At 44.8% G+C, this 14,628-nt stretch overlaps 1 protein-coding gene across 6 annotated transcripts in view; it reads left to right on the forward strand.

The window, feature by feature from the left end:
* Positions 1 to 14,628, forward strand: part of LOC117369215 (piezo-type mechanosensitive ion channel component 2-like) — a 209,942-nt gene that overhangs the window by 56,490 nt on the left and 138,824 nt on the right. For 5 of the 6 annotated variants that reach the window (XM_033963416.1, XM_033963420.1, XM_033963417.1 and 2 more), the window contains exons 13-17: positions 2,532 to 2,643; positions 4,524 to 4,705; positions 6,731 to 6,879; positions 9,693 to 9,866; positions 13,803 to 13,844. In XM_033963416.1, coding sequence (XP_033819307.1) covers positions 2,532 to 2,643; positions 4,524 to 4,705; positions 6,731 to 6,879; positions 9,693 to 9,866; positions 13,803 to 13,844 — 659 coding nt within the window. The remainder of the gene's footprint in view (positions 1 to 2,531; positions 2,644 to 4,523; positions 4,706 to 6,730; positions 6,880 to 9,692; positions 9,867 to 13,802; positions 13,845 to 14,628) is intronic. The other variant, XM_033963419.1, reaches the window with a different exon arrangement.

Genomic DNA, 14,628 nt, shown 5'->3' on the forward strand with positions numbered 1-14,628 from the left:
GCATCCTACAGTTCTGCGTGACATACAATAAAAATATACACAATAAAAATAAACTTTCATGCAGAACAGAAAGTTTAAAGTATCTGCTCTTTAGAGCCGGATCATATTCTGCTCTTTCTCCAAACTCATGTGTATATACTTCTTTTTTTAAATTTACATTTATATTATGTAGTACATATTTCACACAAATGAAATACAATACTCCCCTGAAATTCATGGGAGTTCCGTTCTAGGAACCCCCACGAATTTCAAAAAACCGCGAATACGGTTTTTAGACAGGAGAGGGCAGCCGGAGTACCGGCGAGTGAAGGAAATCACTCGCTGTATGCTCCGACCGCCTCTTCCTGTACTAAAGTCGGGCCTCACCAATCAGGAGCTGCTTTGACACGCAGCTCCTGATTGGTAAGGCCCGACTATAGAACAGGAAGAGGCGGTCGGAGCATACAGTGAGTGATTTCCTTCACTCGCCAGCGTTCCAGCTGCCCTCTCTTGCCTCCCCTTCCCAGTCATTCGTGGTCAGAAATACCACGAATGACCGGGACCGTGAACTGCCGACTGCGAATTCGCGGGGCAAAATAATAACAACAAAATAATAGTCCACGTCAATGAGAGGTAACGCACCCCAGACACACACTGCTTTTTAAAGATGTTCTGGTGGCGGCTGATGATATCAAATGCTGCCACCCTGATGCCTCGGTTCTCTCTCCTGGAGGGTCTGGTAAGCATAGCAGCCACCTCTCCATGTATATAAACTTATAAGATGTGGAAATATTTGCCCGAAATTTGCAAATTCTTCAATGGACTAGAACCAAAATGGTTGCATTGGTTACTTATTAAATATCATCTTTAGTTTAAGATGCTCTGTATTACTAATAAATCCCTGAACTTAGGTGCTCCATCTTATTTTTCATCCCTAACAATCCCTTACATGCCTGCCTGTACAATTACTATACATTCCCTTGGCACTCACTGGTTGGCCCATTTTGAGTCAATTCGTAATTCAGCTTTTTTCTTCTTATTCCCATTCCTCTGAAATAATTTGCTATTTCCTATCTGTTCAGAATTTTCTTTTCCTAAATTTAAAGTTCTTTTAAAACCCCATGGGGCTCATAATCAAAAAATTAAATACGTCTAAAAACCTGCCTAAATCGGTACTTGGACGATCTAAAAGACAAGTAGTCCAAGTGCCGATAATCGAAACGGATTTTAGACGTATCTAAAAACGACTTAGGCCTTGTCAGTGCTGCTGTAAGATCAGAGCTAAAAGGGGCATTTTAGGAGGAGTGGTGAGGGCAGGATTTTGGCGGGATGTGGGCTGATCTAAACTTAGTCCTACTGCGAGTATAACCGAAAATTTAACGAGGCTGCCTGGACGGAAGTTGTACATTGTGACTTAGGCCATGTAAAAACAGGTCTAAGTGGCAAAAAGGTATCCAAAGGGACCAGATAAGCACTGCAGACACAAAATACTGACCCCAACACACTGCTCTAGGGCTCACTGACCCTCTCCCCCCCCCCCCCCCAACACCATAAAAATCGTAATAAAAACATACACATCTGCCTCCAGAACATCAGCACCTGGCAGCCTGGCATAGGAGAGCTTAGTAGAGCTGCACAGAGGTGGCTTAAGTGGTCTTGGGAGTGGGTTAGTGAACCATGGAGAGGAGGACCCAGGCCCATAAACCACTCTAATCACTGCATTCATGGTGAAACATGTGCACCCCTCAAAACCCCCCAAAACCCTTTTGTACTGCTATATAAGTGGCACCAGCATCCATAAGGACTATTGGGGTGGTAGACAGATGGGTCTAGTAGGTTCTGGGGGTGTTTTGGAGGGCTCACCATGACCTATAAGGGAGTTGTGGTGAGATGTTTATGTGGCACCCTTTTTATGAAGTTCACATCAATGCCCTGTAAGGTACCCCACTACTCTGGTGCAATGTTTGGGTGTCCAGTCCATCACTTTGCTGACCCCGCCCATGTCCAAAAGATCTTGTTCTGACCGTTTCTGACTTGGACGAGAATGGGGTATAATGATAGATGACTTAGCGGTCTGGACGATCAAACAGCTGGTTGTCCAACTAGATGATTTTCGGGGGGTGGGGGATATTTTGGACGTGTTTTTCGGGAATGGACATTTTCCTTACGACTTCGGGTGACTAGTGGACTTAGGCCAAAGACGGACTTAGACATTTCTTTTGATTATGCCTCTCCACTTCTTTCAGTCTGCTTTTGGAATTCCTGAACAGTAGGGTGTGATTTGTGATTGGCCTTCAAATTAATACATCTTTGGATTGTGGTCAGCATTTCTAACTTGTCTTTAATTGGAGTGTATGATTGTACTGTTTCCTATCCTAAATGGACTTTTATTTCCCCTATCCTAAATGAACTTCTTTTCTGTTAATATTTTTTTAATGGTAAACTGCTGTGATCTGTGCCCAGAAATGATGGTATATTAAATTGTTTTAATAAACATAAACAGCAAAGTGTTTTCAAGAATCAGTCTGTGACATTGATGTGGTGGGTTCTAGATTTTCTATGCGTTTACATTCTGGCTACTGCTGCGACAGCATTTAACAGAAAGACAGGAAAAGTTGAAGGAGAAGGCGGAGGACCTCAAAGAAGTGACAGTGGATAAAATAGGTAAGACTTTAATGACACCAAGGGGCTCATTTTCAAAAGAGAAAAATGTCCCAGAAATGGCATAAAATGGTATTTGGATGTTTTGTTGCAAAAATATCCAAATTTCCATTTTCAAGACATGTTTTTAGATAGTTTTCTATGCATCAAAATCTCAAGAGGGCATATTTGGGGCAGGATTACAGTTGAAGCAGGCTATTCAGACTGGGTTCCTTGAATGGAAAAATTTAAAAATTATTTTAGCTTGCAAATCCTTTGCTACCAAACAAATTTAATAGGACATCAGGCTGCTCAGTGGTATAAATTGATTTCTGGATTTTTAAATAAAAAACCAAAAAATAGTCTTAGAGACATTTGGAGTATCGAGATAAAACAGTATATTTCTGTTTCTCATTGGCCACGGATTTGGACTTGGAGATTAACATGTACAATGTCAGCATCTATGAGACAAACATGGTTATTTTTATTACATAGGATTTTTTGGACCCCAGTTCGGTTAAACAAAGTAGATAGTTCTAAATCTAATAGATGTTGGCATTGTCAAATTGATATAGGGACTTTGGATCATCTTCTGTTTTTTTGTCCATTGATACTTGCTTTTTGGAAGTCGATATGGGGGCAAATCAATAATATTCTTCAAGCTGATATCCCTTTGACATATGAAGCAATAATATTTGGAACTATTCTTCATGTTAAACCCACTTTGGATAAAAATAGTAGTCGCCTTTTTATGATTTTAACAGGAATAGGAGTTCAAATGATCACATCTAATTGGAAACATCATGATAGGATTAATTTTAGTTTTTGGTGGGCAACTGTATGTGCAACATATAAATATGAAAAGATTATGGCAGAACGTTTAGGGATTAGTAAATCCTTTAATGGGATATGGGGTCCATTAACTAACTTTGTTACGTTATAATTATAGTAGATTCCTTTGCACATCCAGGGGGGGTTGGAGGGTGGGGGGTGAATTATTTGTTTTAATAATATTCATAGTATAATATATAAGATTACTGATTATAATTAGGATAAGAAGGGGATTAAAATTTGATGAATGTAATAATTCTGATGATGATAATGTATTTTCATATAGTTTTTTCTGATGTTTAAATTGTATACATTATAAAGTTTGAAATATCAATAAAGATTTATAAAATGAAAAAAAGGATTGACCTATTATTTGGATGTTTTACTGTAATGGAATATTGCAGAAAATGTCCAGAGCAAAATTTGGATGTTAGAAGCCAGAACTGTTTCAATAATGAATAAGTGCCAAAAAGTTGGCCAAACTGACCTGATGATCACTGGACGTCAACCTGATAATGTCACATGCATGCGCGTGGCATCATCGTGCCGACATCCGCGCATGCGCAGAGGCCTTCCAGATGTGGCCCAGAGCTCAAGGAAGGAGAAATGAGGTTTGTGTGGGGGCGGGGCCAGGTGTTCTCTATTTTTAAAAAGGAAATCTGTTAACCCTACCTTTTGCAGAATGCTAGCTTATGCTAAAACCTGGTGTAAATGCTGGAGCACAACAAATGACTGTTGGGCATGAAAATGACACTGACGTTGCGCCTAATTTCTGGGAACACACCTGACCCGCCCTTGCTCCTCCTATGGCCATGCCCCCCGCCCCCTTTTCAGCTGCATGCTATAAAATTTAGGCACTCGTTTTATAGAAAAGGGGACGGGGCAGGTCCTCTCATAAACCCAAATTTGTGCACACATCTTTGAACGACCTGTATAGAATCGGAGAGAATATCTCCTAGTTTGGCCTCCCTTCCCCCCAAAAAACAATCAAAGGTGTAAGGGTGAGTGCTTAGGAGTGATTCATTCAGAACATGTTGCAAAAGGATTGATATCGCGTGTCTTTCCTTCCACAGAAAACGAGCAGCCTCCGAATGCCCTCATGGAAATCCTTGGCACTGTGGTTAAAGGGACACTAGTTAAATACTGGATTTACTGTTGTGGCATCATGTTTTTTGTGGTCAGTTTCAGTGGCAAAGTGGTAGTCTTCAAGATTCTCTACATAGTCCTCTTCCTGTTCTGTGTGGCTTTGTACAAGGTGAGCTCTGAACTGCTTTCTGCTGCTTTGTTCGTTTTCCTCATATATGGATCATGATGTCACAAATTATCAGTCCTTTTGACCCACACTTTATCCTATAGCTAGAAACCTGCTGTTGTTATTTAGCTAGTTATTTGGAACCTGGGTTGGCCGCTGGGCTTGATGGACCTTCAGTCTGTCCCACAACAGCAATTCTTATGTTCATATGTAAGCCAAGTATAGGACAATCAAGCCATTATGACATCACTGATGAGTTTGGCTCTTAGGCATTGGTGGAATGAGGCATTATGACATCACAATCTCAGCTCTGGAATGTTGCTACTCTTTGGGTTTCTGCTAGGCATCTCTTTCTATGTAGCTTAATTTGAACTTTGGAGGTTTTTTTTTTAGGCCTTTGAAGCATGTGAGTAGAGCTGTAAAATGTTGTAACTCACTGAAAATCTGAGGCCTTTTTCTTTGTTATTTCATGAGTATTGGCACCAGGGTTATACACATATGTAAATAGTGGGGTTGTTATGTGAAAAGCGCTATTTAATAGCCAGAAAAATGTGCTGGTAATGAGGGGAGCAGCGAATTGGACACATGCTTTTGCAGTAAGCATAGGTTTTGTGTGCATGTCAGATCAAAAACTGAAAGTGTCGACTCAAAACGGTGCCTGGTCTGCATCTAGATATGGAAAAAACAAAAGGAATTGACCCCAAAATATCCACAAAGAAGAAAATCCAGAGAAAACCAAAAAAAACTCTGTGGAGTGACGATGTTCCTAAATGGACTTTATTTGAAAGTGTCAAAGTTCCAAAGGTACACTGAAATCATCCACATAAAATAATTCCATCCACATAAAAATAAATCATCCACATAAAAGCCATAAAGGACCTAGTCCGCTAGGGATACAGGACCCAACACAGTCCGCGTTTCGACATAAAGTCTTCTTCAGGGGTCCCTGGGGGTCCTATAAAGGTGAATAAGTGGGAAACAATTGTGTGGTGAGCTGGAAGTGAGACGCTGCTTGCATTTGCACATAAAATTTTTGCAAGGCTCATATTTAGGCACAGAAGGACAGGCACCAAGGTGTGCTTTGACTTTCTGTTTTGTTTAGACCTGCGCTCATGTCTGCTACCTCCTAGCCACCTTTGAACCTTGCAGGGGCTTCCTTCAGGTTGCAAAAGGAGATAAAATTGGCAGTCAGATTTCAAAGACTGGCATGAAATCCTCTCTGTGAACCCTTGTATGTGTCCCCAGATCTGGTAGAAAAAAAAACCTCTCATGATAACTGAAGGTCTGAAGCACCTGCTTATTTCTCTGCATGGCTGCGGAATTCTCAGCAGCCTCGTTAGCATTCACTTTATTGCATTGTACCGTCCTGTACGCCACATGAGTTAACACTCGCACTAAATTCGTCTATACGTTGCTCAGCGCATACAACTTACTTGCAACCCATGATAACCATGCAGTTAGGTCTCGGTAGTTTTCTGCATCAGCCTCTTGGTAAGAAAGAAGTGATTCCGTGAATTTCCTACATCTCTCGGCGTAATGCCTTGCATTTATAAAGAAGATCAGACATGATAAAACACTTCCTTTTTATTTCCTCAAGTAGTCAGTATGTTTTTTTGTGTTACTATGTTCCCCTTTCTATGCTGTTCTAATTCAGCTCATGTCCTCGATCGTATACTTAAAAGCTCCTGGGATTTCTTAATATCATGTTTAATTTGTTACCATAATTTCACACCCCTTGTCTTTATTTCTCTGTATATGACCTTGTTTTCTAGGCAGGGCTGATTACAAAGACTCATGTTAAAATTTTGTGTTCTCTGTTTTTTTCCATCTTCTATCATCCTTTTCTCCACCCCCCCCCCCCCCACTCCCTGCACATTCTTCACATCTTGTGACTTTCCTCGCCTGATTTTCTAGGGAGGCACAGGACAAATCACAAACAAAGCCATAATCACCTTCTTTCTCATCCCCCTTTTTCTCTTCCCACTGCAGACTTTATTTCATCAGCAAACTTGTTCCAATTTTTTTCAGATTCACTATGACTACTGGAGAAGAATTCTTAAGTATTTCTGGATCACCGTTGTCGCATATTCCATGGTGGTTCTTATTGCTGTCTACGTCTACCAGTTTAAAACCATCTCTGGCTTTTTTCTTCAGATCCTGGGCATGTCTGAGGAAGGGTAAAATTTGCAAAACACATTGAAGCTGAGGGGAAAGCAGCAGGGGCAGACGGGTAACATTTGTAAAGACAAGCTTTTGTGCATCTCTGGAACTTTTGGTGACTAAGGCCCAGATACACAAAACTCCATCAGCTCGGTAAAAAAATAACGGGTTGGGAGCAATTTACTTCTAGCAGGGTATACTCACACAAATAACTTGTAAATCATATAAATGCTATTTGTGCTGAGTTGCCCAGTAAAAGAGGGGAGGAACTGCGCCTGGCACCTGCTCAGAAGAGCAATTGCTAGGCACAGTTTCTCCTCCTGTCTGCAGCCACTGTTCTCCCTCTCTGCTCAGCTTAGGGCGCTCTAGAGCCACAATCAGCTGGGAGCTGGCAGAAGGGAGAGCAGCGGTTGGGCTCAGCTGATTCACGGCTTCTCCTACCAGCTATGGAGCTGGCAGGGGAAACCCGTATCAGCTGACTGCAGCTCCAGAGCTGGCAGGGGAAACCACAGTTCAGCTGACTGGGACTTCCTTTGCCGACTCTTAAGCAGGAGCCAGCAGCAGAAGCCCTGATCATCTGAGGAAGCCGTGAATCAGCTGAACTGTCAGCTGGCTCTCAGCTGATCACGACTCTGGAGCTGCCATCAGTTGGGCAGAGGGAAGGAGAATGGCACAGCTGTTATACTTGTGTGAGTGCTCAACAGCTACTGGCACTCCAGGGCTTCCGGAAAATTTTCCCCTTAAAAGTGGAGGAGTTCCCTTTAGTGCATCACAAAGAGAGCTCATTAGAATATTAATGAGCTCCTTGTAATGCATTTGCATAGGAGTCTCGGTGGCTGCTGCAAGGATCGGTAGCGTCCATGGAGAACCCTTTTGTGCATCAGAAGCTATGCTTCTGTGCCAGTAAGACTGCTTTAACGAGTCTTACTGGCATGGAAAGTTTTTGAGCATCAGGGCCTGAACTTATACATCTGGAAATAGGGCAGATTTGCATTCAGAATTAGATGTCTAAAACACCTTTTGAATATCACATTGGAAGTCTCAGTGAGGAATGGGGTGCCTTCTTAGGCAAACAGCTGGTTTACTAACAGATGCCGGTTTGGGAATCTTAATACATTGAAAGTTAGCTTATCTTTAAAAAAAAAAAAATTATTGAAAAAATATATTTTCCAATACATCAAATCAGGAAAAGAATAACTAATAACAAGGGAAAAGTAACAGCAATAAATCAATTATTCAGTAGTCCACATCACTGAAGAGAGTTTAAAAATAAATTTAAGAAGCAGGAAATAAAATTAACAAAGACAAAAAAAGAACTATCTTGGTTCCACCACAGCTGGATCATCTACTCCAGTGCATTGCAAACTCTATGCCACAGCGAGATTCCGGGTGTGCCAAAAGACGCTGACGAGGAGGACAGGTGCCAGCGCTGGCTGACTGCCTCTTGCGGCGAAAGACACGTCCTGTAGCCAGTCAGCCAGTGCCAGCATCTCTCCTCCTCGCTGATTCCCCTCCTCCTCATCACCCCCCCCCCCCCCCCCGCAGAGAAATAGCAAGCTCAGGGCCTCCACATATGCATGGATGTCGACGTGATGATGTCACACAAGCACGTGATGTCATCACATTGACGCCTGTGCTCTCCAGACGCGGCTTCAAAACTCTAATGAACCCCTCCCTATGCCCCCAAGAGTCATTCCTACGAACCCTGGTGTTTTCCCTTGTGATTTTGTTGTGATTCGTTTTCCCGATTTCAATGATCTTTTTGCAAGTATTGGGGAACGAAAAATATTTTTCTCAATAAACTACACAGAAAGGAAAGAATGAGAGAAAATTAGCTCAACGTGTGCAAAGTGAGGCCCATCTTTCAAAACTACTCATTTTCAGGATGTCTGTTTAACTCTATGGATGCAGTCAAAAGCATGCTTGCCTGAATGAATGCGTCGATTGAGGTCTTTCAGTCTTTGAGGCACTGGCATAGCGAGGTGCAGTGGTGCCCCTCCCCCACCCTCTTCATCACCTCCCCATGCTCCTTCCCCACCCCTCCTCCTGCTGCGCTCATGCTATTTCCCTTCCACCTCTGTAACGATCCTGGCGCAAGCGACAATCCTTAACCTGCTGTTGCGCCAGTGTCTGCTCTTCTTCCGACATCACTTCCTAGACGCGGGTCTAGGATGTGACGCCAGAAGAAGAGACGATGCTGGTGCGACAGCAGGTTGGGGCGCCAGGAACGTTACAGAAGTACGGGGGAAGGGAAGCGGCACGCACACGTGGCGGTGGGAGGAGCAGGAGGGCGAAGAAGAGGGTGGGTGCTTGTGCCCTCACCAAGATGGCACCCGGGGCAGACTACCCCTCCCCCTTACTAGGCCACTAACTCAGATATGCGTTTTCACTTTGGGCCTCTTTTACGAAGCTGCGGTAGTGAGTCCTGCCATGGGAAATGGGACACAGCCCGTAGGAACGGACTGGGCTGCGTCGTGTTTACCGCTTGGGAAACGCTACTGTGGCTTTGAAAAAGGCGCCCTTTTTGTGCCTGAAAAAATAGGAGCCCTCTTGCCGCACTCTGTTGCCCGTCTGTGACTGAATTGCAGCTCGTGCCTTTGAAGAGGTAGCCCAGATCCAATAACTCGCTTAAAATCTGACGTCAGAACCGCCTGTGGCAAATGAGCAACAGGCCACAGCACCTCCACAGCTTATGATAGGAGAAATGGCTTTTAGACTGCAGATGCGACTGCTCCCCCTCCCCCCCCCCCTTGCCCTCATGGAGAACCATTTGCTGATTTCCTGCCACTGCCTTGAGTTTTTCTCTCTCTCCCTCTCTTTTCACGGCTAGCTTGAAAGATGTGGGCCTGGAGCAGTTCGATACCGTGGAGCTATTTGCGGGAATTCTTCTCCCCTCATCCTTTCTCCTCTTCTGCATTCTTCAGCTCTATTACTTCAACGAGGATTTTCTGAAGCTCACTGACCTGAACGATATTCCCATCAGGGAGGGCGGCGTTTCTGAGAGGTATGCAACTCGGGGGGGGGGGGGGGGGGCAATTCTCAAAAGGCGGCCTAAATCTAGGTGCTGGGATGCTAAGTGACACACACAGTGGCACAGCGAGGGTAGGAGGCGCCCCCCCCCCCCTTTTCACTTCTCTCCCTGCTCCTTCCATGCCAACCCCCTGCGCCTTCCTCTCTGCCCTCCCCACTCTCCATGCCGCCTTGCCTTCCCACCAGCTTTTCCGGCATGCTGCTCATGCTGGCGTTGGCTTTCCCTCTGATGTCACTTCCTGGCCCTACGATCCGAAAGTGATTTCAGAGAGAGTCAGGCTGGCGCAAGCAGCAGGCCGGAGTAGTTGCTCACACTGGCAATGATTTTAAAGAGGTACGTGGGCGGGGAAGGGAGGGTGCGAGCGTGGTGGGGGGCAGAGGGGATGCCAGTGCAGCAGCACCCCTCCCCTCCCCATTTTCTATGCCACTGGCTACACATAAGTTCTATATCAGCAGCTACAAAGACCAGAATAAATTCTGACACCTAACTACTGTCAGGCACCTAACGGATTGTGTTCTATAATCCATGTGCATAATACCAGTTAGATTGTGAACCCACCAGGACAGATAGGGAAAATACTTACTGTAGAGCAGTGGTTCCCAACCCTGTCCTGGAGGACCACCAGGCCAATCGGGTTTTCAGGCTAGCCCTAATGAATATGCATGGAGCAGATTTGCATGCCCATCACTTCCATTATATGCAAATCTCTCTCATGCATATTCATTAGGGCTAGCCTGAAAACCCAATTGGCCTGGTGGTGCTCCAGGACAGGGTTGGGAACCACTGCTGTAGAGTACCTGATCACTATTCAGTGTAAACCGCTTAGGATCCCCTTAAGATACGTACACTGTATAAGTCAGGGGTATCAAAGTCCCTCCTCGAGGGCCGCAATTCAGTTGGGTTTTCAGAATTTCCCCAATGAATATGCACGAGCTCTGTTTGCATGCACTGCTTTCATTGTACGCTAATAGATCTCATGCATATTCATTGGGGAAATCCTGAAAACCCGATGGATTGCGGCGCTTGAGGAGGGACTTTGACACCCCTGGTATAAGTGGTATCATACAAGAAAATATTGGAGAAATCAATATCTTTAACAAAAATAGCAAATAAGGTGTCTCGTCTTAGTGTAGGGATGTCAAGTCCCTCCTCGAGGGCTGCAATCCAGTCAGGTTTTCAGGATTTCCCCAATGAATATGCATGAGATCTATTAACGTACAATGAAAGCAGTGCATGCAAACAGATCCCGTGCATATTCATTAGGGAAATCCTGAAAACCCGACTGGATTGCGGCCCTCGAGGAGGGACTTTGACACCCCTGCCTTAGTGTAAAGCAGTGGATGAAGCATTAATGTAATATCACTCTCCATGTCAAATGACTTTAAAAGAGAATTTCAGTGAAAATCACAGGTCCGCTCTGGAAACCAAGCAAGAAAAAAACCCCGTCATTGTTCAAACTGCTTACAAAGACCGGCTGACACTAAGGGCTCCTTTTATGAAGCTGCGTTAGTGGTTTAACACTTGTAATAGCGTGCGCTAATTTGCCGGCCTCGCTAGCCGCTACTGCCCCCTCTTGAGCAGGCGGTAGTTTTTCGGTTAGCGCGCGCTAAAAAAATTGCGTGCAATAAAGCCACTAGCACGGCTTCATCAAAGGAGCCCTAAGGCTGATTGGTTGTTTGAAAATTTTCAAGAACTTTTCCTCACTTACTTCCTAGGATTTGTTTAGTAACCTTAGTGTCAGGTGGTCTTTGTAAGCAGTGGAGAGGAGGCAAGGAATCTGATGTGGACTCTGCAGGCAGAAAGGTGGCCATTGGCCTGGAATCTGTGAGTGCCAGGGTAAATGCTGCAGTGCAAAAGGGGTGAGGAACCGGTCACTGACAACAGGAATGTGCGTGGAGCCAGTGAGAGCAGAGCAAGGGAAATGATCCAAGCCTAAGGTCAATGGGAAGCACAAACTGAAGAGGAGTTAAATCTGCAAGCAAAAGGAAATCTCACCCGTAGAAGAGAGTGAGAATTAGGAATCGGTAAAGCGATGGGTGAGCCAAACCTGTATGGAATGGCACTAGCTTAAAGGAAAGTGCATTGGAACCGGCTGGGGATCAGAGGGAAAAAGAAGGCCGGGAAAAGGGACAATGAGAAGCAGAACGGGTTAAAAAAAAAAAAAAAAAAGATTTAGGGATTAGAGCAGGCTGAAAGCAATTAAATTTCCTGCCCCCAAATGTAAAGCATCAAATTATGCCTTTGCAGGAGGAGAAAAAATAAAAAAAACAGAGGGAGGATGGAAAGGGGAAATGAAATTAGGGAAAAATGAAAAAAATTGGGGGAACAGAGTATGCTGCAGATGGAGCTGAGGGAAAGGAGAGACTGGTTGGAGAAAAGTACTATAAATGGCTTGAATAGATGGGGGTGGAGAGAGAGAGAATATGATGTTGTCACGCTGGAGGGAAAGGAGAGACTGGTTGGAGAAAAGTGCTATAAATGGCTTGAATAGATGGGGTGGAGAGAGAGAGAGAATATGATGTTGTCACGCTGGAGGGAAAGGAGAGACTGGTTGGAGAAAAGTGCTATAAATGGCTTGAATAGATGGGAGGGGGGAGAGAGAGAGAAAGAATATGATGTTGTCACGCTGGAGGTAGAGAGTTGCACGGGGACAGAAATCCCGCCCGTCCCCGCCAGGATCCTCTCCGTCCCTACCCGTCCCCGCCAGGATCCTCTCCGTCCCTACCTGTCCCCGCCAGGATCCTCTCCGTCCTCACCCGTCCCCACCAGGTTCCTCTCCGTCCCCACCAGTTCCCGCAAGGAATTACCTCCATCCCCGCCCGTCTCCATAAAAAGCAGCAATTACTTCTGACAGGATCATCAATTCCACAGTTTCTTTTGTGTTTGGGCTGCTGTTTTCCTTGTGAAATCTCTTTGGTGGAACCCTTTTTTTGTTTTCTGTTCAGGTAATTAACTTATAAACCCCCTCTTTTTTAAGGTTGTCATGTCCATTATATTATACGGACGAACCCTGTTTCCAAAGCCTTCCATCCCCTTGGGAGTCCCGTGGGCTAGCAGGGGGTCCCCGTGGGAGTCCCGTGGGTTAGTGGGAATTCCCACTGGACCCGCGGGATTCCCGCGATCCCTATTCCCATGCAGACCTCTAGCTGGAGGGGAAGAAGAGAGTAGCTGGACCCTAACTTTTGATTTCTCTACATTCCCTGCCCCTGCTTGACAGTTAGATACAGGCTAGGTGTATTTTGTTTTCCCCCTTTTTTTTCTTTGCTGGGTGAGGGGGAAACTTATTGTGAGTTATGAGTTGCGCACCCCCAATTATTTTCAAACGTTGGCTCCTATGGTTCTTGATATGCTTTGCGCATGAATAATTAGAACTAAAATTATTGTCCGGTCTAAAATACAATTGGTATTGAGCTGATGTCTGGATTTCTGTGCGCAGTGCAGATCTCCGGCTGCCTCACAAGTTGTACCTTAATTGATGCTCTTTTAATCAAAATAAAAGGGAAAAAACCCACTATAGGTTTAAAATATCTGTTTGCAATGCCTTAGGCACATAAAATTGCATAAAATCATCTTTCTGCTTTGAGCGGGGAGATGCGGGGAAGAAAATTAAGACTGCGGGGACGGTGAAGTGATGATGTTGAAAAATTTGCTTCACTGTGGGGATGGTGAGGGGACGGGGATGAATCTTTGTCCTCATATCACTCTCTGATGTGGAACTCTTGGTACAGTGGGTTCAAATTACTGCATCCTCGTCCCACCTTAGTTTACCTGGCTAGAACGGGACAGTAATTCTATCATTCCTTCCCACTTACACCTTTCCCATATGGTTTCAGAGTGCCACAACAATGATTTATTCCTTCATTTACAAATCATAAATCATATTTTAACCATAAGATATTTTCTTTCTAGTAAGAAGAAGACTGAATATCGTGTTTTCATTGTAACCAACGTGTAAGTCTCAAGAGAAAAATATTTCACTGTTCCATGCTGTAAACTTAAAAATAAGTATGGCTTAGATTCAGATTTTATAGACTGGAAGGAAGTACTGAGAGGTTAGCAGAGACCTGAAATAGCCTCCGATTGTCTTAACAATCATCGCTAAACCAGTTTGACTGGTTTAGCGACCGATCGTATGTGCCGACCCAATGCACAAAACATCACATTGTGTGTTTTTCCATGCATCCCATGATGCACCGGGAAGGGGAAGTCCCGCTATTTTGAAGAAGCGGGCCTGCTAACAAGAGGGAGTGGGTTTCCCTCTTGCCTGCTTCTACAATGAGGTATGGGGGAGGGGCTAGGGGGTGCTTGAGCTGGGAGGGGCTGCTGACCCCCCCCCAGCTCTCCAAGGCTTTTTGGGGTCTTCATGTAGGGTGGGTAGAGACTGTCAGGGGAGCATGAGGGAGTGCCGAGGGGAGTGTCAGGTGGCCTAGATACACAACCAGGTTGCTGAGGCAGGAGGGAGTGGGAATCTCTCCTGTCTCTGGGTGCATTGCTGTTGTATGGGCGGCCATCATCATCGGGTTGCACGAATGGTATCGGGGACCTGTGGTTGTCAGTGGAGGGGAGGTGTGGCAGCTGTGGTTAGGAGGGGGGCTGGCACAACTTTTTTTGTAGGGGAACAAATATTGTGTGTGGTTAAAACTATGCACAACATATATGCCAATTAAAAGAAAAAAAAAGGTTTCCTGCCCCGAACAGCTGAGGCAGGAGGCTGATTCCGGGCTTCCCCTGCCTC

Source organism: Geotrypetes seraphini, chromosome 11 (genome assembly GCF_902459505.1).
Source record: "Geotrypetes seraphini chromosome 11, aGeoSer1.1, whole genome shotgun sequence".
Classification (NCBI taxonomy): Eukaryota; Metazoa; Chordata; class Amphibia; order Gymnophiona; family Dermophiidae; genus Geotrypetes; species Geotrypetes seraphini.